At 41.7% G+C, this 26,515-nt stretch overlaps 1 protein-coding gene across 2 annotated transcripts in view; it reads left to right on the top strand.

Annotated features, from left to right (window-relative positions):
- The window catches only part of ksr2 (kinase suppressor of ras 2), a 91,848-nt gene that overhangs the window by 30,888 nt on the left and 34,445 nt on the right, over positions 1 to 26,515 (top strand). For both annotated transcript variants that reach the window (XM_071897728.1, XM_071897729.1), the window contains exon 6: positions 16,195 to 16,367. In XM_071897728.1, the coding sequence (XP_071753829.1) occupies positions 16,195 to 16,367 (173 nt within the window). The remainder of the gene's footprint in view (positions 1 to 16,194; positions 16,368 to 26,515) is intronic.

Below are 26,515 nucleotides of genomic sequence, written 5' to 3'. Positions count from 1 at the left end.
TGCGGTGATACGATAAGGCTTTGCCATGGTCGTGTGCCAGTTCATAAGCAACACTAGTCACTCTTCAGTATGAGAAACTACAAAAAAAAAACCCTCAGATTCTCAGCACATATTTTGTGACTGGTGGATAGATGCTGAAGAGATTCTCCTTCCTGTTCCTATGGTAATGAATCAGGCAGTTAGTTGATCAGTGTAAAAATAGGAATCCTGGTTAACGTGACCTTACCAATTAGTAGCATGTTAAGTCAGCTGCAAGTGACGCACTGTCCCTTCTCTTATACAGCGGTAGCCATCACAGAAGTCCTCCTTCATGTCTCTATGATGCATCTATCCTGCAATAGTATGATGATGACAGATGATTCTTCAGTTGAATGTTATTCAGTAGAACAAAATGTATTATATGTTAAATCCTAATATCGCTCAACCAACAAGTTACCAAAGTGTTCCTTGTTCCAACAGATTTAAAGAAAGCAAGATTTTTCTTTTCTTAAACAATTCCTTTACAGGATGGAGCCAAAGTGCAGCAAGGTGTGAGTTTCACCGTGGTTACTTGATTTTTTGTGAATTTTGTGAAATGAGCACAAAGTCTGAAATGCAGATTAAGTGTAATGGACATGAATTATATGAAATTCCTCCACCATCCTCGGTGCTGCACCAAGATGCCTAAAAACGCGGATCTGAATGCCATTATTCTCACCTGTCATGAAATCTTCCTTCTCTGGTGTTCACACCCAGTAAAAACACATGAAGAAATGATGAATGTGAGCATCAGTCCATACTGTGGTTTGCCCTCGGGTTCATTTTGTTATGCTAGGCTTTGCAAGCATGAGGAACTGCTGCCTATCAGATGTCAACATCTGTGTCCTACCCGTAAAACCTTGTGTTTTGAAGTTGTTTCCTGTAAGACTGAGATCCGTGTTTTTTGGTGTCTCAGTGCATCTTTTGGGCAGGTGAGAATAATGGCATTCAGATCCGCGTTTTTAGGCATCTCGGTGCTGCACCAAGATGCCTAAAAACGCGGACCTGAATGCCTTGATGAAGTCACCCTCTCCCCAAATTTGCTGATTTGACTTTGATGTGTGAGAACCAGCTGCTACAGCCAATCAATTGCTGCCTGGTGTAACGACTCCCTCCCTTCCACACACACACATAATCAATAAATCAATCAAACCAACATTTGCCTGTGCCCTTTTTTCACACAATCAAAAGGGATTTGCTAATCATCTGCTCTTTTGTTTTGCTAATCTCTCTCTGAGGGATTAGCCTGTGTTACTGTCGCATGGAGAAACACAAGTCATTCGATTCTCTAAAACACTTCTGGGTCCATTTTGTTGTTTGGTGATGTATTTTTGTCATTCCTGCGGATGATTGGCCAAATGCAGACAACGTGACGTCACACCGAGATGTCACAATGAGATATTTCCAGCACAGCTACAATGGAATAGGAGAATTGTAAAGTCAGGTTTTGGTGTCAGTCCCTCAGAATCAAAGAACAAGGGCTTCTATCTAGACTCACCACTTGCACCGACATTAAACAATCATACAGGGAGAAATCCACCGTAGAAGAGGAGCGAGACCAATTTCTCCACCTACAGTAGCCTGAATAGACCTAGCCCCGACTTGGTACTTGATAGAGTAGCTGGGCCCAGCCTGAACAAACATCCATTCATAATCACCAGTAAAGAAAAACTTTTGTAACCATAAGCACATTGTATGAAAGTTTGTCCTTTCAGTGGGCGGTGGATGACGGGTGATGAGCGTCGTGTCCAAAATGCCAAAAATTCAACTTAAAAATTATCACCCTCTAAACCATACATTTTCCCAATAGGACTTCTTCGCTGCTCAGAGTATGTCTTAGTAAGTCACGCTACAAAATATAAATAAAATATAAGTAAAAAAGTCACTCAGTGCTGCCACCCATGTCCAGGAGTTATGGCTCGTCTCTATACATTAAATTGACTGCTGTATAACTCCTGGCCACGGGTGGCAGCACTGAGCAACTTTTTTTTTATTGCCGATTGTGAATGAATGTGTGTTGGGGCTCGAACCAGCTGGACGGGACTCAGCTGTCAGAAACATCAGAATAGACCAATATTATATTAGATAGACCATAATGCAATGCAGCCACAAGCAAAAATTGTTGCATTTTGAGTGAAGGGGCACGACTCTCACTTTTTCTCAACTGGAAAACCTCTTGCTCCGTTATCACTGTCCGCTAGCGCTACTGCTGTCTCCACATGTAAAACCAACAGCTGAAAACCAACAAGTTCATGCCCGTTCACTGGGGGTTGTCGAAAGGCATTCTGGGAAATGAAGGAAATCAAAAACTGAAGGCAGGTTGAGGGAAAGTGTTTTCACAAAAATAATAAATTACAACACTTCATCACAAAATAACTCCTGGAATGCACTGAGCATCATAAATTGATAATATCTAACAATATAAGAGTATCTGAGGGTGGAACTTTCCTTTAATGCCGCACCTTAGCTGTTAAACATGTTAATAGGTTTACTTGGAAAACACAAGTGCTCCGGATACCCAGCACCACTTAAACTTTAATTTCTAGGCAGGAGTGCGGCTGCAATTTCATTTTGCTTATGTTGCAGCCTCTCCGTCTCTCTCTATCCCTCTATCTTTCTTTCTCAATATCTCTCCCTCTCTCTCTCTCTCTCTCTCTCTCTCTCTCTCTCTCTCTCTCTCTCCATGCCCTTTTCAAAGCAGAGAGGCCCTCTCGGCAAGAGTGTCAATTAATGAACCTCGTTGTCTATGTTAATGAGTAGTAACATGCATGCGTGGAAAAGGCCAAGTGAGTTTTCAGTCTGTCAGAGTCCCACTTGGCGCGTCACACGAAGATCGTTCTGGAAGGTGGGCGTGTTTGTTTTTCCACGGTTCCTTGTCTTGCCTTGCCCCCGCCAGTGCTGGAAACGGTAATATCATATAGTCGATGCCACCTTATGAGAGTTTCGCAGCTTTTTGAATGTTAAGCACTTTCTTATTGAATTGGATGTTTGCTAATAAATCACGTGGCGCCGGGGGTTGGCATGATTCACCCTCTCCTTCTCTCGGGGGTAATTCTACCATGCAACACTCAGGGGAAGCAAATTTGCATCCATTCCGTGACTAATTTAGCTGTTTGCTTTCATTGAGCTGGTGTACATATATTTCTCTCAAGACCCCCCTGCCCCCCTCCCCCCCCTCGTTTTTTCCCTTTCTCTCCGTTTCCTTTTCTTTCTCTCTTCACCCTCTCATTATGCATCTCTTTTGAGAATCTGTCAATGTGGTATTTTACTGTCATCCGTAAAAGCTACCAGTTCAGACAGAAAATACATTTTTATTGGATTTTGTTTTTTCAGCGGTGTGGAGGAAACTGTGATGGTGTTGGGGCTCTGTTGATTGCTACAGATGAAATGTTGAATATCTCTGACAGTGTGTGTGTGTGTGTGTGTGTGTGTGTGTGGGGGGGGGAGTTCACTGCCATGTGAACAAGGCATTCGAGAAGTACAACTGAAGTGCTGCTACAAAATTGATACATACCTGGCTGTAGTATGGACAGTTGGAAATGAAGTAATTACATTAAAATGTCTGTGGTAATGTTTATTTATCTTTGCATTGTGCATGTACACTGCCCATCAAAAGTTTGGGGACACCTAGCTTTTGAAAATGTTTAATAAATAAGCATGTTTTCTTTGTTGGTTTGCAATAACTTCGCCCCATTAAAGACTAACTTGGTTTAGTTTGAGAAAATAAAATTATACATGGAATATTTGTGACAAAAACACTAAAACGATTAAACTATACGTTCATCCAAGTTCCTCTGCCATGAAAAACCTTCTCTTCATACCAAAGAGACACTTTGATGAACATGAAGCTATGAGTGTTGAATAAATATATCCAAAATATTAGTAAATAGCTATTTTATGTTAACAAAAGCATTGCAGGCATTTTTTCCCATTACTTCTTAATTGAAAAATAACAGAAAATCAAATAGTTCTTTGAAAATTTAGAAAAGGATTAGTGTCCTTTTGACAGTATAATACCATAAAATGCCAATTGAGGAGACCAAGGTCTACAGTTCTAGTGCAGTAGTTGTAGGACAATAGAGGCAAAACTAAAAACTCTACTGCCACAGTCAAAAGCAACAACTTCACCGCTCTAGTCAGTTGACTAAAATGACTCCTTACTTGTGCCGAACCTTTTTCCATAGAGTGCTTTGTAATCTGAAGACAGGTTTATCGCCTTACATTGCAGAGAGTGACAAACTCCCGAATGTTCTTTGAATATTCAGTCGGCGTCACACCGATGCGCCTCGGTCCCTAGACGGTCTGCTGAGATACGGATCAGTCTTTTCCCCGGGACACACACGTCGCCACATTAGCCGGCGACCTTTGACCCCAGAGGATTATTATTGCCACATGCCCTCCTGTATCGGACAGCGTAGTTAAGAAGCTCGCGGTGCGGTGGATAACGGCGTGTACGTCAGGGTGTAGATCTATGGCCACACACAGGCAGGCGTATGTGTGTGTGTGTGTGTGTGTGTGTGTGTGTCTGTGTGGCAGTGGGGTGGAACGAATGTGACTGTGTATCTTCTTTTCTCCGAGGACAAAAGCTCATCCATGTTAATCAGAGCTTTGGCTCCTTTGCCATTAATGACAAGTCAGGTGAGAGCGGATGTCAACACAAGGCCCTTAACACCCAGACACTCTACCTCCCCTCCCCTCCATCCATCCATCCATCCATCCATCTATCCATCCATCCATCTATCTATCGTCCCTAATGAGTCCTCGCCCCAGCCTCCACCGGCACCCCAGAAATTGGAGTCATGATTATGAATTTATATGAGTGTTTAGGAGTGGCGGCTGGCCCGAATGCCACTTTTGCTGGTGCAGAATTAATTTATTAAGCTGATGTTTCTTTTTTTTCTTTTTTTTGAGGTGATTTGTGAGGGGTGGGAGCTGGTTTGAGGGGGTTGAGCAAGGGAAAATGATAATGGGAGATTTGGGTGGGCGGTCGGAAGTAATACTTAAAAGCTGCGAGTTCTTTTTGAAGAATAATAAAAAAAAAAGACATTGATGAATGAGGGAATAGTAAACACGAAAAAGATTGATTTGTGATATTTACATTGTGCTCAAAGCGTTTTACTCAGTGTTAATTTTGCAGGAATGTTATTTTGTTTTTTGACTGAAAAATATGAATCCTAACAATTATGCAGTTTCCCCACAAGGATCATTAAAGTTTCATCTCAATCTGTTCTATGGGATGATCAAGCACTAAAATTAGAGAGGAAGAGAGTGAAAATGATGCCAGACATGATTCTGACAAAGAGCAGAACACACTGAGAGTCCCGGGTCTGATTCACACGCTGGAATATGACTGTTTCCATTTTACTGCCCGACAACCATAAAAGGAGTTATTGCCATCGTTCATCATTCAGGCCATCAAGTGGGCCTTTCATCTCAGCCTCTCTCTTCAATGTTCAAGTCAAGACGGATAATATCTGCTCTAGGTTCGAAATCGTCCCTGACCCCTCCTCCTTTTACGTTCGCTGTCATTTACTGCTGCGCCTGTGCTTCAAAACCTCCACTTAACCTGAACAGCTGTGGGCCAGATTGCTTTTCTCGCACCTAGCGGTGTTGTTTTAATATTTAGCTTTGTGCGTTTAAGGTTTGAGCTATGGTTTCATTTCGACTGAATTGGGAAAATAAATTCTGATCAAATTCAATGTTCTGTGAAATATACACACACCCAGATAAACACACGCACAGTTCAAGTGCACACGGACCTGCTTGCACGCATATGACAGCGTATTGTGCTGAGAGAATAAAAAAAAATGGAGCTGGAACAACAGCTGGAAAAACACCTCCAAGTCAATGCATCTATCATATACGTGACAATATATTTGTCACATATATGATAGATGCATTGACTTGGCAGATGGCCGGACTGCCTCAGGCTCTGCTGAGACAAAAAACCCTTGTTTGCCATTATATAAAATGCAAGTGAGCCTGTTATTGGAAGTCAGCTTCAATTCACACTTGCAGCAGCATTCTTTATGATCAAACTGTTCGTAAAGGCTGCAACTCGCTGCAACAGTTATCTATCTGTCTACACTCTAAGAAAGAAAGGTGCTTAACACTACCATATTGTGATTCATAGGTCCTAACTCAATGCCACAGCTATGTATCTATTTACGATCTAAGAAGGAAAGGTGTTTAACAGTACAAAATAGTGATTCTTTGGCTTGTAATGACAGGGGCTGCATAGAACATCTTTCTAAGGGGTTTGTAAGTTTCTTTATTACTATTCATCAAAATCATTCCACAACTAATTAGGTATTATTAGACTGAATGTTTAAAGGTTCATTAAAGCAGGTTTTGAACCCAGGCCATCGGTGGCCAACTTCCAAAAGACAGATGCCAAGAACACTTCAACACTAATCAACACAACGTTCCTGATTGGCGGCTTTAAGAACGATCAACACTGAAGAACCACGGTGTTGTTGTCCTTCCCCATGTTACCGCTTCAATAGAAATAACTCTTTGTGGAGCCTTAGAACCTCTCTTGAACAAAAAAACAACCAAAAAAACAAAACAAAAAAAACACAGAAGGACTATTTGGTTCTGTATGGAATCACCAGGTACTAGTGTTGCATTCTGTACCGGTAATGAAAAAGTATAATGGTACTTTGTTGTGTTTCCGGTCACTTTTACAATCTCCAACTTGCATGAAATTCACATTCACTGATGTAAATCTAAAAACTCAAGTATGATTGTGTTGTTTTTTTGCAGGGAAAGTTGTGCGTCAGCAAAATATGTCCTACAGAAAACAAAAACGTTATTATAGGTCATTTTACTGTTTTAGTCTTGTTTTTTTCTGCTGTAGTTTGACAGTTGAAACCATGATGCATGGCCTTGTGTCATTATGAAAGTCAAAATTTTGGTATCATGACAACTACTACTAGGTATCATGGAACCGCTAATGTTCTTCAAACACAACTCAAAAAGCAATTTTAATTTTCGAATGGTACTTCAAATACCAATGGTTACAAAAGACACCCAAAAAGAAGTGTGAAGAACGATTTGTTTTGAGAGTGTAAGGTGAAGTTATATACATGTCAGATGAAACGCAGCTCCCTGCGGCGGGGGAGGGGTGGGCGTTTCTCAGCAATGAAAGCTACACCGCTTTTGAATGTGCAGGGTGAGGACACTGTAATTAAATAGATCTTGTGGTGCACAATGGAGAGTTTTCAAATTCTCTGAACTACAAAAGGACTACAAAGGACTATAGGAGTTCAGTCAGAAACTTCCTTTATACAGTGAAGTGAATAGGCGTTTGCCAATTGAAGTTTAATTCTTAATTCATAATGTTTCTTATCATTTTAAAGATTTTTTTTTTTTTTTGGACTTACCTAGTGTTCTGGCTACAAACGACTGGGTTGTTTTTCTGGTTTGCAAATGGACACCATCCCCTTATGAAAATACATATTTGCCCCCCTACAGCCAATAGCATCGCCCGTACAGTTCTGGTTGTGCTCAGGCTTCACATGGCAACAGCATGTAGGACTCTGACTATTTTAACCAGGCAGGCAGGCCGTGTGCTAGAGAAGCTACTGAAACGACAACATGTCACAGACCGCCTTCCTGTCAACCTGCCTCCTCCACTGTCTCTGTTTCCCAGTCCCAAACCACTGGTCTCGCTTCTCATCTGGTCATCGCTCCCCCCCACCCCCTCTTCCTCCCTCCCTCATTCTCTGTCTCATTTTCATCCGTCTCTGCTCTCTTTCTCAATCTTTTTTGTCCCTCTCTCTCTCTCTCTTTCTCTCTCTCTACCCCCCCCCCCCCCCCCCCCCTTGGGTGCTTTGCTGTCTCTTCGGCAGCATGTTCAGTTCGCACACATGCACTACACACACACACACACACACACACTCCCATCCCCACTGAGAGCTCCCCTGGCCTCTGACAGCGCACTGACACCCACCCAAGTCCCTCTGGGAGACGCTGACAGTTAAAGAGGAGAGAACAAGAGAGGGAAGGAGGGAAAGCGAGTTTTTAGTTGTGTGTTATTTGCCGTCCGTCTCAACAGGTGGCCAGCAGATTGGCACGACGAGACGCGATGAAACAACAACCAGGACTGTACGCTGGACCATACTGTGTTGTTAGTCGAGTCACCAAACCTTGAATCCCAAGTGGGATCCAAAGTCCTCGGCACTCGAGTCCGAATCCAAGTCCGCCTCAGTTTGAGTTGAAGTAAATCATGCTAGAACAAACTAAAAACAGCATATAACATTGAATATGAAACCTTAACCTCAGCGATTAATCAATGTTCATGGCAATTTTATGATGAAACACATCCATCTTGCTCATAATCTTGACAATTCATCTCATAATGCTTTTATTCTGGGGTTTTCTGTGCAAATTCCAGTTTACTGTCGCCAACTGGCGGCTGGAAAATCCTTGACTGAATAGTGTCATTTTGGTGGTTTACAGATTTTTGTACATCATCATACATGCTACAATCTTTCCCACTTGCCCAAGCCAACTGTAGCTTACAAAGACCAAGACTTAAACATTACTAAATCTAAATCAAATCTCATTGAGTCCCAGCCAAAAAAGAAGCAGTCTAGTCTGCCTAACGGCGTTTTCAGCGAAGACTGAAGTCATCGGAAGTGAGACCTGCTAATAACGTAACCATGGAGACTGCATTTTTTGGTGTAACATAGTTTGTAGACCGTTCGCAAACAGCAGTGATAGTGTACAGCTGGGATTTTTTGTGTTGCTATTTTTAACAGCTTGTACTAAATGGGCAGAGGTTGATCAAGTTATCGGGGGAAATCGGGAGAAATCAGATCATGGGAGAAAACCGTCAGAGGGCCAATCAGGAGTCTCAGGAGAAAATGGGGAGGGTTGGCAAGTATAGATGTGTCGCTGGTGTCTAAGGTTAGGAGTGTTAGGAGTAGTGTGAACATTTTTTACATTTCAACAGCAAAATCCATCAATTTAGTTGACGTGAACATGCATAGGTCTAAACTAAGCAACACTTTGAACAGCAGTTTGTACATTCCCCCCTCATCTCCCTTTGTCTGTCCTCTGCTCCTCTCTCTTGTTCAGTTCAGGTTGTACAAAAGATAAACAAAGAGACAGGAGTTAATATCATTGAATATATTTAAATATTTATGTTTTATATGTTTAAAACTGTAAAGTATGCCATACAGTTTGTGCTCATCACTCCTCATCTGTCTCTGTACTGTAAAAGAAAACTGATGGAAATTATTATGTGGTTTTAGTCCCCTGTCATCTCACATATTCTTATATCTGTTGCTCTGACTAATCTTCATGTATAGAGTAAAGTGGCAAAGTTAGTAGGGGCAAGATTAGTGTAAAATTATATTGAACACCAACCTAAATCTTCACATGTAACTAACAGGGTTCCCACAGGCCTTGAAAACCCTTGAAAGTTTGGATTTGGAGAAGGCTGTAAAAGATTTCGAAAATGAATCTATGGTCTTGAAATAACTTTATTTTTTTAAATTAAAATATAGCACCCAAATTCAGCAATAAGCCTCTCAGCTCTCTGAACCTCTCTCCGTCCTAGGATCAACACTTCACATCCTTTGGAAAACCCTGTGATTGCGCTGATATAGCAGCAGTTTTAAAATAATTTTAAAGCAATGTTGAAATAATGTTTTCACCATGATTTCTTGACTTGACAAGATCATGAGTAAAAAGGCCTCTGTGATGTCCAATTTTGAGGCCTTGAATTTAACCAAACAAGACCTTGAAAGTCACTGACAAGTCATTGAATTTGATGTCCACGTGAGTGTGTGAACCCTAAATTAAGCTCTGGAGAAAGTATGGAATTTTGTAATTGAAACTGTGTAGAAACCTGCAATACGTTTGAGCCGCTGGATCGTTGCACAGAACTAGTGTGGAGCGCAATAATACATTACAGAATAAGTGTGATCATGGCATTAGCTTGTACTATTCTGCCTCGGGAAAGAAAAAAACATACCAAAGGTAGCAGACTGCCAACTTTAATTCAACTCGGGGTTGACGCCACAAAGCAAGACGACCTGCTTCGGATGAAACCACTAGAAAGGCTCACAGTAATCCTCTGTTGTAATCATTATTCTAGCCACCATTATTTCATTTCTCATCCAACTTTATTAAAGCAGGAAAGAGCAGTGGCTGCCAGAGATATTATTCCAGCTCTCCATTTGCATAAAAAGCAACAGGGTGCTTTTCTCGCCATATGGGTCTCGGCAGAGCTCTCTGCATATTTCTGAGGTAGAAGTGGAGGTATGCAGATGGATTCCTGCGAGTCGTTTATTCTCAGAGACGGGCACAAGTGTTAATTAGAAAGAGCTTGAATTTTTTTTTCCAGTGTTAGAGCATCACTGTCGAAATATGCCAGTTGGTTAGTGAGCACCTGCTAGCCAGCTAGGCGGAAACCTGTGCAATATTCATGACCCTGCTTTCCGAATTCCTCTCATTTGATATGTCAGAATGTAAAGGAAATGTGTTGTTTGAAGTGTTGCTGTTCTCCTGTTCTCTGTTGTGTCCTTGATCAAATGAAACTTTTACTTGAAGGTATCAGTGTAATTAGTGTTTTCGCAAGTGTGGGAGTAAGCGCATGTTCAGTGAGAGGATGGATGAATGTGCGTGTGTGTGTGTGTGTGTGTGTGTGTGTGTGTGTACAAACATCAAATTTTTTCTTATCTCTTAATTTGAGATAAATAAGCCTTTTGTGTGCATAGAAAAAGTCTTAGATCTTTTATGTCAACTCATGAAAAATGGGAGCAAAAACAAAAGTGTTGCGTTTATATTTTTGTTCAGTATAGTTACATTTTTAAAAACCTTTTTAAAAAGATTATTGAATTACCTATCTCAATGCAGAATCGTTCAAGAATAAATTGTGATGCATCTAAGACTCGATTATCCTCCCACTCCTACAGAAGAGTAGAGGAAATACAGTTTGATTGTTCTGTTGGTTTTTCATTATTTATGCAGTACTGTTAAATATTATTTACTTAACACTAACACTACTGCCTAGATAATGCAAAACTAACAGTGTAATCAAATATACCCCCTCTCCATTTAACTTAACTAAACCAAATAAGTAGGCTAACTAAATAACATATATTAACAATAACAATATTTAACACTACTGCATAAATTATGCAAAACCAACAGTGCAATCAAACTGTATTTCCTCTACTCCTCTGTAGGGAAGGGGGGGATAATCGATTCTTATATGCATCGCAATTTATTACTGAATGATTCTGCATGTCCAGGCATACATGTACCATGCTGTCGGTAAAAATTTAAACTGACTGGTGCATTTGGACAATTGACTGTTTTTCCATATAAACCGTAACATAATATACCTCGGTTGTTTGTTCCCTGCCCACACCACATCCAGCGCTCTTCCCTTGATTCCCTCTGGCAGCGCTCATGTCCAACCTTCAAAGATGATCAGCAAGACATACAAGAACAGAGAACACGCTATCATCAGCAAACACCATGACTCACCATCACATCACTGGACATCATTAACACAAATGCATGTCTTGCAAATTCTAGGTTGCACTTTCACTCAGTTAAGAATGGATAAGATGAAACTTTAATCATCTCTGCGGGGAAACTGCGACGTTGCGACAGAAAACAGCACAGGAACAAAGAATATAAATAAATATATAGCATAACGGGAGGAGGGATTATAAACACGACGTAACCGACAGTCACTAGAATCACCAGGATGTGTTAAGTGGAAATGCATGAATGAAAGTACGCCAAAAACAGCTTTGGTGTTCCTGTTTTGTTTACTACTCAATATGGAAGGACCAAGGGGATTTAAGGCTCCCACTTACTTTGATTTGCTCGTTTGACAGTAAGATGGTACCTGAGATGTGACACATACGTGCGACGCATTTCATCTTGCGAGAGACACATCGTGATGTGAGACTAGATCAAAGGACAGCCGTCGCAATCACCTCTGCGCGCTTTTGTTGATTTCTCTCGACACTTGTCAGGTCACCCACCTCTCTCTTTCTGTATTCTTTAAGTTTCTCTCTCCCTGAACTTTTCATACACCGGCTTGAAAAAGGGGAGTTGAATAGATGATTTAACGACGTCGTAAAGTAACTGTGGAGTTCGCTGAGTTTTCTGCACGCACACACACACACACACACACACACAGTCTCCCGCCTGCACCGACAAACGTTTTCAAACCAAAATTGGGAATCCTCTCCCTTCTCTCTACATTCATTTTCACTTTCCTCCTGAACGTCGTACCAGTCATTTGAGGAGAGGATAAAGGCATGCATGCAGAGAGATGAATGGTCTAAATTAGATTCGAATGGCATAACGTGGGCTAATCGGAATAGCTGACAAAAGCTCTATGCCGGCGAAGTGATAACCTGAAGGCTGCTTCCTTATTGCGGGAGATGGGAGTGAAGTGTTGGGCTGGCTTAAAGGTCTAATTGCATGACTCAGTCTTAGGCAGTGAGAGACTGACATGGGAAGAAAAATTCCCGCGGGGCTTTAATACACCCCACACTTAATGAGTCTTACTTTGCATGCTCTGCCGGGACTCGCTCCCTGAAGTTTTTATTTTTTAATATATTTCTTTAAAGTGGATGTCTTCCTCTGTGACTGATGATGTCCCCAGATTTTCCTTTCTCTTGTGATTCTCTCCCCCCAGATGTTTGCCTTTTATGGCTCTTGTTTCTTTCTTTCCACGCCACCCTGATCACCTTTTCCTCTTCTTTTTACATCTGTCTGTCAACTGTCCCTCTTGGACAGGTCTTCCACCAAACAGGTTTCTCTAAATGTCTCCCCCTCCATCTGTTTGCATTCCTTTGTTGGGATCCGTCTGCCACTGCTTCTCATTTTGTTTTGTTTAGCTCTGCTTGTCTTTGATGCTATCTGGTTCTTGTGTCATGCCTCTCTATCAGCCTTTCTCTTTGATGTCTCTATTTTCTTTCTCGCTCACGCTCCATGCATCTTTCTCACCTGCGTGGTCCCGTCCTTCCAGTCTCGCTTGTCTTTTTTTGTAGCATGTCGAGCCGTCCGCAGCTGCCCCCTCCTCTCTCGTCCCCTCAAAAACACTTCAGTCCACTCTGGGCTCATCATGAATAGTGTGAATGTGTTTGTGCATGCATGCTCACTTAAGCAGCCGTGTGTGTGTGTGTGTGTGTGTGTGTGTGTGTGTGCGTGTACAATCTAGTTTGGTTGGCCAAAAGCCGGTTTATAGAGTCCCTGTGTGTTGTTCCCTAACTAGAGAACTCAATCAGGAATGCTGTCACTTTTCTACAAGTCATTCAACTTCAGTGACGGCCATGTTTGTTGCTGTTTCTGTCAAGCCTAAGGATGTAGTGTTGCTCCCTCAGGTTAACAGGTTGTTTATTTATGCGTCTGTGTGACTTTGTGTGTGTGTGCACGTATGTGTGTGTGTTTGGTGTGCGCGTCGATGTGTGTGTGTGTGTGTGTGTGTGTGTACTTTGCCCCCCGGTCTTTTCAGTGAGTTTTGAGCCTGCGGGATGATAAACATCAGGAATGAGTGAGGAGCTGGAACGGTATTGCTCTTGAAGTCTCTTGAGACATTTTCAATTCAGATAAGTTAGTTTCCCCATAAGGAACCCGAGGTGCGTAGGCTGTCAGTGAATAATAATTTTAAGATGATTCATGCTATTTAAATGCGTTTCGGGAGTGGGCTAACCTCAGTTTACATCTCTTTGTCACTCAGTATCACTTGTGTGTCAATGTACTTACTGGTGACAACTTACTTACAAGACTCACATATCTGCATATTTGTACTTGTACTGCCAAAGGTGTCTGTAGTCCCCATGATGTCGAGCAAGTTTAATGCCCTTAGAGTTCATGAAACTCATTCAAAACCCCAAATAATATTTCCAAAATTAATGGTTGTCAATCTGAAAATAAGGCTGTTTTTATTTCAAATTTCCTGAAAAGTTGCAAAGATTACTTGCTATTTCTTGTAAATATTTTTTATGCACTGTACAATATTTTTTTGTGTTTACTGATTAATTAAAAGTTAGGACAGAAAGCACTACTCAAGTCAAACACTGGGCCCCTCTTAAGAAGATGATAATAGTGGTCAGATGGAGGAAAAAACCTTTAATTAAAAGACAAGCTACCCAACTTAACTGAGGGAGACTTTATATCTTGTCTTTTCATATGAGTCAGGTGATACAGACAAGGAATTGTTTGGACATTGTCAAATATATGATAAAAAATCCAATACTACTACTACGATCATGGCAACTAGTACTATTACTACCTACTACTTCTACTACTGCTACTACTACTACCACCACTAATAATGATAACTATTTGTAGAGCAGTTTTCTTAACAAAGTTGCTTACCTAGTAGCCTAGCAATTTCATATCACTGTTCTTGCAAAAACCTTGGAACTCCAATTTTGGTGATTTTCATGTTTTAACTTCAGCTGAAGGATCCCATGCTCCTCTATGGGTTAAGAAAATTCTACCACCTTTTGTCTCATGAAACCCTTTAAAACTCACCGGATAAACTCTTAAATGCATGGTGGTAAAGCTGAAAACAAGCCTACTTTTCTTAGTTCCTGAACAGTTGACATTTTGGAGAAACAAGGTTTTCACTGGACAGCGATCATATGTAAATATAAGACTCTACAACCAACAATTAGTCAAACTGACAGCAATGGATCAGCATCAACAATGAGATATCAACATTGAATACATCATTACCTCAGAGTGGAAATACTCATCAGTACATCAAATGATGCATCACTGTTAAATTCAAATGAACTGCCTTTTCTCTTTGTGTGTGCTGTCTTGTGTAGTCTAGTCTTCTGTCCTTCCTTCTTGGATGCTCTTCCCTTCAGCAGTTTGTTTCCTCGTTGGCCTGACGCCAAGAGCTTTCAGTCAGCTTGATGAATGACATCCAACTTCACAAAGTGTATCATGATGAGCTAATCTCATAATTATAACATGCCTGCTGCTGCTTACGATGCTATCACACCTACAATTATGGTTTCTTTGTTGCATATTGGTGTGTAGTTTGTTTAGGTTCACACAAGTGAACCAGGGCTTGTAAACCAAAGTCACATGGACTCACAAGTAACTCCTTTATTGGACAAAGTTTAGAGAGGTTTAGAGAGTTTAGAGATTTTGACGGGGGGGAGAGTCAAAACAAATCTGATTCCAGTCTCTGTAACTTTAGAAGCATTATGGACTTGTCTGCACTTTTTGCCATAATTTACCTTCTAAGATGTTTGTACCAGTTAAAGGAAAACTCCATCCTCAGTTACTCTTACACTGTACTCTGTACTCTGTGTCATTTCAATGCATTGCAGGTGTTATTTTGTGTTGTAATTTACTCTCTTTTGGTGTATCTATTTTTTTCTCAACCTGCCTCGTCTTCTTCTAATTAAGTTAGTGATTTCCTACGTTTTCTAGAATGCCTTTCCACACGAAGGGGGCGTGAACATATTTGGGGTGTGATGTTTTTCCATTCGAGAAAAAGTAGGCTACGAGTCGCAGCCCTATACACATGTCTTGCGGCTGCATTGCATACTGGTTTGTTGAGGCTACTGTTGGTAGAGAAATTGGTCTCTCTCTGCCTCTTCTACGATGCATTTCTCCCTGTTTGATTGTTGCAAAATGGTGAGTCTCGAAAGAAGCCCTTGCTATTTGATTCTGAGAGACTGACACCAAAACCATCCCCCAACAGCTGGTTTTAACAGTGTTAAAGTGTTTTAGTGGGGATTTTTCCTTTAAAAACACAAGGAAATAACTGAACATGAACGTCTCTTCGGCCCATAAAACCTTGTGTTTTGGAGTCATTTCTTGCAGTTAGATCAGATTACAGTCTCATGCTTAACGAACCGAACTGCAGTCCACTCAGAAGAGGACCAAGACGGAATACGCCTGCCCAACCCTGGGAACTTTTGTTGAAAATCTCAATAAAAAGATTTTGAAAAGAAAGAAGAGGACCAAGACTCGCATTTCCAGGCGTCTCGGTGCAGTTATTTGGTGCCACCTGAGTTCGAACGGCATCGTTCCCACCTGGGCACCAAACAAACCAAAGGAACAAGCGCTCCAGAGTTTGAATAAAACCGCCCCAAACATGCTTGCTGTGAACGTGCCTTTAATCTGTTAATCACCATGTTCTCCTTTTGTGGTCTTTGTTTCCCTCAGAGCCAAGAAGAAGACCAAGCCCTTGAACCTTAAGATCCACAGCAGCGTGGGCAGCTGTGAGAATCTGCCCACGCAACGCTCGCCCCTCCACACCGAACGATCGCTGCGCTCCTTCTTCTTCCCCTCCTTCATCCCCTCCACACCCCCTGTCCATGCCGAAACACCCTCTGCAAGTAAGTGAACTCTGTTTTTTTGTAACTGTATTTTTTCGTTAATTAAACTCAAACTCAAGTTGAAGTTTGAGATGAGAATTTTTTTTTTTTTGTTAAATGACTATATTATGCCTCTTTGGTGTGTCTTTCATATTCTAATCCCTTTTGACAGGTGCTTATTAGTACTGAGCACGTATCTCATTTCTCAGTTGTCACTCTGCTCTCAGCTGAGTTTTGTCAATAGGTGTCATTGACTGAACTGGGTTTGTGATATTATTTGCATTTCACCCCGCCTAGAAGTAGTCTGTTCTACTTCTCTTCAAAGACACAGAAGTCTGAACCTGTTGAGTGCAACTGAGTGTTTTTCTTTCTCCGCCCCCACAACAAAAACTCATTCCAGCATTCCTGAAGTCACATAATTGAGGCCCACTGTCACTTCTGTCATTACTCAAGACTCAGATACTTTACTTGTACCAAAGGTGTCTATGGTGTCAAGCAAGTTTAATGCCTTTAGAGTTCATGAAACTCATTCAAAATCCAAAATAATATTTCCAAAATGAATGGCTGTCAATTTGAAATTGAAGCAGTCTTTATTTCAAAATTCCTGAAAAGTTGCAAAGATTACTTGCTATTTATTTAAAATATTTTTAATGCACTGTACAAATTTTCTGTGTTTACTGATTGATTAAAAGTTTGGACAGAAAGCACTACTCAAGTCAGACACCGGACCCCTCTTATAAGAAGATGATGACAGTGGTCAGACGGAGGAAAAAACCTTTAAAATCTTTAAAAATTTCTTTATTATGTCTCTTTGGTGTGACTTTCATATTCTAATCCCTTTCGACAGGTGCTTATTTGTACTGGGGAGGTATCTTATTTCTCAGATGTCACTCTGCTCTTGTCAAAAGGTGTTGTTGCCTGTGGGGTTGTAAAACTGAACTGGGTTTGTGAGATTATTTGCATTTCAACCCAGCCTAGAAGTAGTCTGTTAACCTACTTCTCTTCAAAGACACAGCAGTCCGAACCTGTTGAATGCAACTTAGTATTTTTCTTAGCCTCATCCTAAAATCTGTTTTGAAAATCTCTTTTGAAACAGATTTTAGGCCTTCAGTCTCCAAGATAAACTTGGTATAAAATTGAATTGTTTTTCTGTGTGTATTGGTAATGTTCCCCCTTGCTGCCTCAACACCTGCGCACTTTAACAAACCAGCCACTCCACTATTCAGAACGTCATGCAATACTGTATGTCTGTCTGGTACAGCTGAAATCCAAACTCTTCCGTCTGCTGAGAGTATGTTCCAAAATAGTTGGGCAGCCACAGCCACAGGACATATTCAATAGAGCATTCACCAGAACCACTGCAAGACTGACTCACAAGATATCAGCAGACCCTACACGTGTCCTTCATGACGAATACCAACTCTTGCCCTCAGGGAGGCGTTTTAGATTCAGATTCAGATTCAGATTCAGGTGTATTGTCACCAAGTACACAATGCACATACGAGGAATTTAGCTCTACTGTATGATAGATTGACATGTTCTGTGGATTTATGTTTCCAATTGTTGTTTGTTGTTTCTTTATGTTAATTGATGTGTGATGTGTTGGTTTGCCTATGTCACTGCCGCTATTGGGGTATGGATGCAGGATACGTTTCTGACAATAAAGTATAATCTAATTTAATCTAATCTATTCCATTCTGAAAAATATGAGGACTCACACAGCCGCACATCTTTTTGTAAAAAATATACTTGAATCGAACATGCGTGCAAGACGAGAGCGATCCGGCTGTCCCATAATGACCGGAGGTGGCGTGTCGCTGCATACTGGCGACCTCATTGGCTGCTGCGTTATGGGCATTCAGCGGAAGCCATTAGGCAAAAGAGAATGAGGGGGAAAGGCAGAGAAAGAGAAGCAGACATGATGGAGGTTGTGTCAGGGGAAGGAGTGATGAATGGTCGTCACTCGGTGCTGTGAACGGCTCTAGACCTTGACCAACAGGTCATCACTTACTGCCTATGTGGGACACAGTGGCGCATATTGGCTGGTAGGAGCATGTCATGGAATAAGCACACACTGTATGCATGAGAGGACACTAAACACACCAAGATGTATGTGCATGAGAAAACAGCCATGCAGCTACATGCATAGAGGCGGCAAAACACCATTGCAGATATAAATAGCTGGGGACAATCTCACCGTCTCACACACATACAAACACACATTGTATCATTCAATTTTGTCTTCTAAAACTGTGTATGTGTGTGTGTATGTAAAGGTGCGATCACATCTACAGTTTGTTTTCTTTGGTCCGACCCATAGTGGAAACGTTTTCTTTGTTGCATTTTTGTATTTGGTTTGTTTAGGTCCACACTGTCCAGTTACAAGCAAACCGGGTCTTGTAACCAAAAGTCGCACAGACTAGAGAGTTCACGCGGGTTAGAGATTTGGGTGGTAGTGATTCCAGTCCCTGTAACTTTAGCTAAGCATGGTGGACTCGTCTGTGATTGTGACGTGTCTTTGCCATAATGTATCCTCTCTGGTGTTCATACCAGTTAAGAACACATCGCTGAATATGAGCATCAGTCCAGACTGCATTTTGCCCTCGGTTCATTTTGTTATGCTGAAGGCTTTCCAAGCATGAGGAACTGCTGGCTGTCAGATGTTAACATCCGTCACCTTATACCCATAAAGCCTTGCATTTCTGGGTTGTTTCCTGTCGTTAGTTTGGATTATGTTCCCATTCCTAACAAACTACACTGCAGTTCACTTAATCTTTCAGGCATCACAGTGCAGTTATTTGGTGCCGCCCCAGTTTGAATGGCATTGCTCTCACAAGGCCAATCAATCGAACGAAAGGACTAAATGCTGCAGAAATCAAAGAAACCCGCCCCAGACATGCTTGGTGTGAAGGGTTAGGGTTACCCTAACCCTACGTTGGCAAGTGCAGGCATGTTCATTTGCATTAATGTTTGTGTCATGCCGCTCAAAGGAACCTTAGAAACAATGCTGCTAATCTCACCAGTGTTCCTGAGGCTGGTAAGCGCCTCGTCACGTTGAACTGAACGGCAGTTCAAGTCAAGCGCTCTTGGAAATGTAATATTGCCTGTCTTTCTCTGTAATTGCAATCGTTGTCTCACTGTTGGCTGTTAATCAAATGTCAAATAACGTACAAATAAATTTTGTTCTGAGTTGTGGACTGGCAGCAGGACTGTGGCTCTCCAGTTCATGGAGAAAGTATTATTTAGGGAAAAGAATCCAAAAATCTAATTCATAAGTCAATGCTAATTGCCTCCATTTTTTTGTTCATGTCAATTCTATTCAGACTTCAGGGTCACTTTGAAGGCAACAGTATTGAGTCTGGGACCATGAATAGACAAGGATCTGCCTTTGTTCAGTTTGTTTACCTGTGTATACTAGTGTGTGCATGATTTGTGTGTGTGTGTGATTAGTGCATGAGATCATACTTGCATGCTGTCGCACAAGGTTGGATGAGGATACTTTCAAAATGACATCCATTAGAGATTACTGATTCCCTGTTGTAATAATCACTCACTTTGTCTATTGGATTACTCCCTCTGGATTACTTTGCCCCTCCCCCAACTAAATACATATAGGATGTTGAATTAATAGGATTGATAACTAATTTCAGTTTACAAACCATTATAAAGCATTATTTCATCTTGAGAGAAATGATGTTTGCATTTACAATCTCACAGTCAAAGTACATTTCATCCCTTGATATGTTTCTAAGTAATCCAACTTAATTAATTGCCCCTTATCTTTATTTTATTTTATTATTTATTTCAGCACTAAATTCACTGTTATCCATAAGTTAAAGTTTGATCAATTTGGGTGATCTGTTTATGGAAGGCTACCACAAATATAAATGGAAAGTCCCGGAATTACGCAATTATATACAGTTTGTAAGTGACAAAATTATGATAAATAATAAATAATTAATTAATACAAATTGGCAGACTGAAACAGCTCACTGATAAATGACAGTTATTTTCATTTTTCTGTGGACCTCCTCGGTCCTATTTTGAGAATGGCACAGTTGTATGTGTGTGTGTGTGTGTGTGTGTGTGTGTGTGTGTGTGTGCCCAGCCAGCCAGGTTAAACATCCGTCCCAGCTCTGTGTGTGTGGGTTCACGGTCTTCCTGCCGTCTCGTACGTCAGGCTCTCCAGCCAGCAGCATTACCGCTCACCTCTCAAGTCGCCTGAATCAAACATGCGAGGCAGGCTGAGGTGACCAACTGGTGTCTGCTCAGGATGAGTCAGCGGCCGGCCCAGGCTCAAACGCCCCCGCCTTCTTATGGTTTTGCTTGGCTCTCCAGATAGACGCAGTTTTTTTTTTTTGAGCGTTTGTTTTGATGTGGCCAGATTATACATGAATGATTCACACTGTCTTTTCCTTCGCACCCGGTGTGAGCCTCGGAGCATAGTTGGGCTTTTGATTGAAGTTGCCGATTTTGTTCTCATATTAAGTATCTTTAAATTTGACCATGTCCATGCCCTTGAAAAATAAATAAATAAATAAAGAAAAAAAAGTATTCAGTGTCTGCCCCAGAATTTTATTCTTGGTACAGTGGAAAAGCTTCTGAAAAAGCATTTAGACCATGGGACGCTAAAATTCTCCATTGAAACACAGGTTAACAACAATAATAATAGTATTATTGCTATTATTATATGTAAATTGTAATAATAAATAACTTGTGGGCAATCTGATCAAAACGTTCCATTAGAATCAATTCAGGTTAAGACCTTCTCATAGACAGCCAGTGTGGTATTGATCAGTAAACATACAATAAATATGTAATCAAACTGCATCAAATCCATCCTATTGGTCAACACTGATTGGCCAATATTCAGTTTTTAATAAAAAGCCAATATTGGCAAACCATTCAAACCATCTATTGGTCTAACCCTAGTTGAGAAGCATTTGTTGAAGTATTTGACTCTTAATATCTTTGTATAAAACCTAAAGCTGATCCTAATAATCAAATTAACTGTGGAGGATTAGGTTTTATCTCTTCTCATATTTTCCTGTTGTATCACGATACTCCGGGTGTTTTGACCAGTCATATTTTTCCGCCGTTAGAAGTGACGGTGGCCACCGGGGGGCATTTTTCAGGGACGGCTCAGTTTCGATGCCTGAGGCTGTTTTAGCCTCGCTCAGTCTGTTTTGGTGCCGACAGACGTCCCAGTTTGTGATGAAGCCGTGTGTCCACTTGGAGGTCCGCTTCTAGCCCTGGGACACAACCAACACACACACCTGCCGCACGGGCCCATAAGAGCGGCTGCCAGCTGAAAACATGAAGCTGACGTGAGTGTGTGAGTGTGTGTGCAAGCAAGAGAGAGAGAGAAAGAGGGAGTCTGTGAGTGTGTGCTCGTGGATATGCTTAAATGTTCTTCATATGAGCACACACACGAACCTGTTTGTTTATACACAGGTTCTAATGAAGTCATCCACTTTCCCCATCACATACAGGCTTTGCAATTGCGTCACAAATCTCCTAGCAACCACCTCTGGCACCGTAATGGAGGTCCTCTGGAGAATTGGCTGTGCACAAATAATGACTAAATTTAAAACAAACGGGCAAGAAAAAAAAAAACGGAGCTACCTAAAAATAATGTTGTGGTGTGGGTCAGTTCAGTAATGTTCTAAGTAAAAGTGAATAGTCTGATATGGTAGATTTTTCTTTCCAAATGTAGGTTACTGTGACACTGTGAAACTGTTTTTGTCCTCTTCCATCCTAATCGTCGAACGTCATCATACCAACTACAGGAAATGACCCCAAAACGCAAGGTTTATGAGTATGTTGTTCGACCGTTGTTCAATATGGTTTTATGGGTATAAGGAGACGGATGTTGAGATCTATTTCAGGCGGTCTATTTAAGCTGTAAAACTCACTCGCTCATCCTCTGCTGCTGCTGCTCCTATGCATCTCACACCATGTACCACCCCAGCATCCACCTGTGGTCTCTGTTTCTTCGTGGATTCCCATGGGGGTTTGCATTGATCTCTCCCTGCTCTCAATTTTGGCTGGCTTTAAATTGCAGGGATTCGCAGGGAGTGATACGAAACAGAGCATTGACGTCAAAATATGATCTATATTTACACCCGTTCTCAATAAAAATGTTCCTATTCAATATGCGAGTTGTCTGACTGAACTGATGACAATGTTAACATTCGACTACTAGACCTGACGAAGATCCGATCCAAATCGAAACATTGTCTGCTTATCACAAGGAAACGGTGGAGCTTTAGTGTGCAGGCTTTTCTTTGATTAACGTTCAACTACTAGCCACTGATGCTAGTTTCTACTCGATAAGTTAGCTAGTGCATAAATCAGATGTGTTTACAACAGGACAGTGACGGTTAGCTGACAAGATAGTATGATTTCATAGCTAACAAGGTGACATGATCTAAACACAAAATCGATCAGAAGTGTCAGCGATGAAATGATCATTTCGCAGTCAAAAGCAGCACAGAAATTAACCAAGTCTATTGGATTCTGTTGAGATGGTCAATGTGTACATTTACAAATGCAATCAGCAGTTCACAGCCAGTTACCCAGGAGCTGAAGACGTCCAATGTGGCCGTCAGAGGGTGCGTTACGCCACCTGAACGCCCTCGATAGCGTCAGATCGGGCTCACCACCAAAACCTGCCCTCTCTGTCGGTCAGTTTATCTGTCTTCGTGCTCCGAGCCGTTTGAGTTCTCCAAATGAGGAAGTCCTCACCGAGCCATAAGGCCTCCAGGCATCGTCTGTTCTCCCGTCCCTCCTCCCTCTATCTCACTGGCACACTTAAACCGCCAGTCTCGAGACTCCCACTATAAAAGCGATGTGGAGATACTTGTTTCATCCAAGATAATTGCTGTTTTTCCTCCGCAGCGATTACTATTGTCGCAGGGATTTGTGCTTGGTGTGTGTATGCGTGCTACTTGTAAATGCGTGCGTGTGACGCTCACTCGTCAAAGATGACAGCACAATATTCTGCTAAAAGGTTGATCGGCAACGCGGCTTTGTGTCTTGTTCGTCGGAGGAGTTGGTTTCACACAGAACCCCCCCCCCCCCCCCCTCCTCTCCCCTCTCCGTTCCTTCCTGTCACTCCGAACAAATACTTGTTCAGTTGTTTGCTCCCACCGCGCTGAAAGACTCATTAAAACAGGTTGGTATATTTTAGAACTCACTTGTTACATACTGTGTTTCAACAAACGGTGTTTTTTGTTTCTCCTTTTCTAGTCTGTCCACCCACTGCAACTTCTCAGGAACATATTGATTTTTTTTCTCTGAAAATTTTCAGAATACGGTGTGCGGCAGCCTGTGACATGCGCTGTGTGGACCGCTGTCACACACTCATGCACTATAACGCGACACGTCGTGCAGCAAGCGCCCACGCGTTTTTTACAGTTCTGCACACTTGTTCCACTGCTCTGCACCGTCTACTGTATGTAACACGCAGTAATGTCAGACACTCATGTAAGTGGAAGAAATTTGGTTTCTTATCGACGTGTTGTGTTCTGCTGCTGGAGGGTCGTCTTGTGATGTATTTCAGCATTTCAATCATATGTATTGATTGTCACTTGATAATGATTGGGTGGCGTTGAAGGCGTTACATTCGCCATTTGGTCGAAGCACCTAAGTACCACACTCTATCCATTGATCTGTAAGACCTTGATGATTGTGGTAATGGTGATGATTATGATGACTGCGGGTGATGACTTGGTGTTGACTATGAGAATAATTATGTGTGTGCTTGTGTGTTGTGCTGCGTATTATTTTGATTGTCACATGCTGCACTTTGTTTCTCTTTTAACTGCAATAACATTTCTCCTCCGTAGAGAATAGTATAGTTTAGCAATCAATCAGTCTAATGTCAAATAAACTACATATCTGGCATTAGATAGGCGATGGATAGGCTTCTAGAGTCAAGTAGCCTCTTTGTCTCTGCACCCGCACCCTCCACGCATACACACACACACACACACACACACACACACACACACACACACACAGCCCCCATGGCCTGGTGTGTGTCATGTGACAGGCCAGTGGAGGAGGGGAAGGAAGGCCTTGGCTCCTTCTTAATTAGGCAGAGGCCAATCAGATAAGATGGAGGAGGACACTGTTGTCTGGCGCCTAGGGGTTTCTCAGCTCTTGCAGGCTCATCTGTCACGCACACAAACACACACACATACACACAAATATGCACAAGTGCACATATGCCTTTGTGACTTTGGGTTAGGGTTAGTGTCCGGGTGTACACAACCAGTCAAAAGTTTGGACGCACCACATTTTTCTTTATTTTTACTATTTTCCACATTTTAGAATAATATTAAAGACATCAAAACTATGAAATAACACAAATGGAATTATGCAGTGACCAAAAAAGTGTTAAACAAATCAAAACTATCTTATATTTTAGATTCTTTAAAGTAGCCGCCCTTTGCCTTGATGGAAAGGCAAAGGCTTTGGAAAGAAATTCACATATAGGCATCAACTTCATTTATATTTGTCTAAGAAACAAATTTCAAGCATTTAAGCAGAAGCCTTTAGATCAAATGGCTTTAAGATAATGACAAACATAATACATTTAATCAGGTGGGTCCAGACTTTTGACTGAAGTGAACATGCTTATACGCATGTATGAGCGTGCGTACACGTGTGTTTCTTTTTGTGAGTACCCACCTACGTTCATGTCGACCCGCACTTCCCCATTCAAAGGTCAAGCTTTGTCGTGGAAGATCGACAAGGACGTCAGCGCCACACTGCAGATGATAAACAGCCCCGACCACCACGCTGACAGCCCCAATCATCTGCCAGTCGCCAACAAGGCCGACAAGAAGCAGATGATGTCAGTTCCCCCTCCGTATTGAGTTATCAGCTTGATTGAGTGTAATTGAGCGATGCATCGGAGTGCGGAGAGCAGACACCGGGCCTCTGGAGAGATCGGAGGAGGGGGAGGGGGAAGAGAGAGGGTGGTGGTGTGTTCAGGAACCAGGAAATGCTGCGGCACCGGGGCCTTGTGATTAGCATTGTCATCGGCTGTTGATTACTCGCAGCCTGGTAATCAGTTAGTAGGACTGATTGAGGCCCCATTCCAGATGAAACAACCAACTCATGCAAAGATTTTGTCAGGTTAGAGTCCAAACCATCAGCGTCACTCGTGTTCAATCCAATAGCAATTAGCGTTAAAAAGGGACATCCAGTAAATGCGAATTACAAAAAGCAGAGTAGACACCAATTAGATGATTACGTGTTGTAGCCATGTGAACAGCTGCCTACATGAACTCCTTTTCAATAAAACAGTCGGTCCACTGCAACATTCAGACTGTCTGTAGAACAACATGACAAGTCTTGAATTACTAGTTTATAGGGTCATTTTGAAGTCACTTTGTCAGCTATGTTATTATGGCCGGTGAAAAGGTGTGTTCGAATCACCTTAAGGGAATACAATTCAATTGAAGAATTCACATGGCTCATGACTACCCAGTTCGTATTTGTCAACCTGAACAACTCTGCCAAAGCTAGAGGAACTAGACGACCGTTTAATAGTGTGATAGGAAAAACAATTTGCCTAGAGCATATACCATTATCCTCAGAAAACCATCCTAGATTCTCTCATGGTCGCCTTTTTCTTTTTTCCCCTTCTTTCTCAGAGGATCTCTATGTCAGTGTAACACTAGTGAACCGTCAGTGATACAAACCACAACCTATGGCACTGGGAAAATCTGCATGACAGCAGGATTTCACTGGTGTACCCCTTTTAAAAAAATGACAAATAAGGTGTGAACAGAAAAGTCCTTTAAGAGGTCCTGCATCAATTACCTTACAGGCAATTCACATGGGCATGAGTTAGGATTTCTCCTTTCCTCAGACATATTCTGAGGGATGAAGTCCTATGAAGGGTGGTATGAAATTCAGTGACAAACCTGGTTATCATTTAGTATGCAGGCAGAACTTGAAATACATTTATGGATCTGCAGATTGTTTGATTGACTCTTAGTTATACAAACATTTCTCAGAGGCAGGCATACACTGAATTGTACAAAATATTAGGGACATCTTCCCGATATTGAGTTGCAGTTCCTTTTGCACAATCCACATCTCAGTTGTCTCAAAGCTCAAAAATCCTTCTCCAACTCGTCTGCTTCTCTGTA

The sequence above is a fragment of the Centroberyx gerrardi genome, chromosome 8, assembly GCF_048128805.1.
Source record: "Centroberyx gerrardi isolate f3 chromosome 8, fCenGer3.hap1.cur.20231027, whole genome shotgun sequence".
Taxonomy (NCBI): domain Eukaryota; kingdom Metazoa; phylum Chordata; class Actinopteri; order Beryciformes; family Berycidae; genus Centroberyx; species Centroberyx gerrardi.
This window is presented reverse-complemented; position numbering and strand designations above follow the sequence as displayed.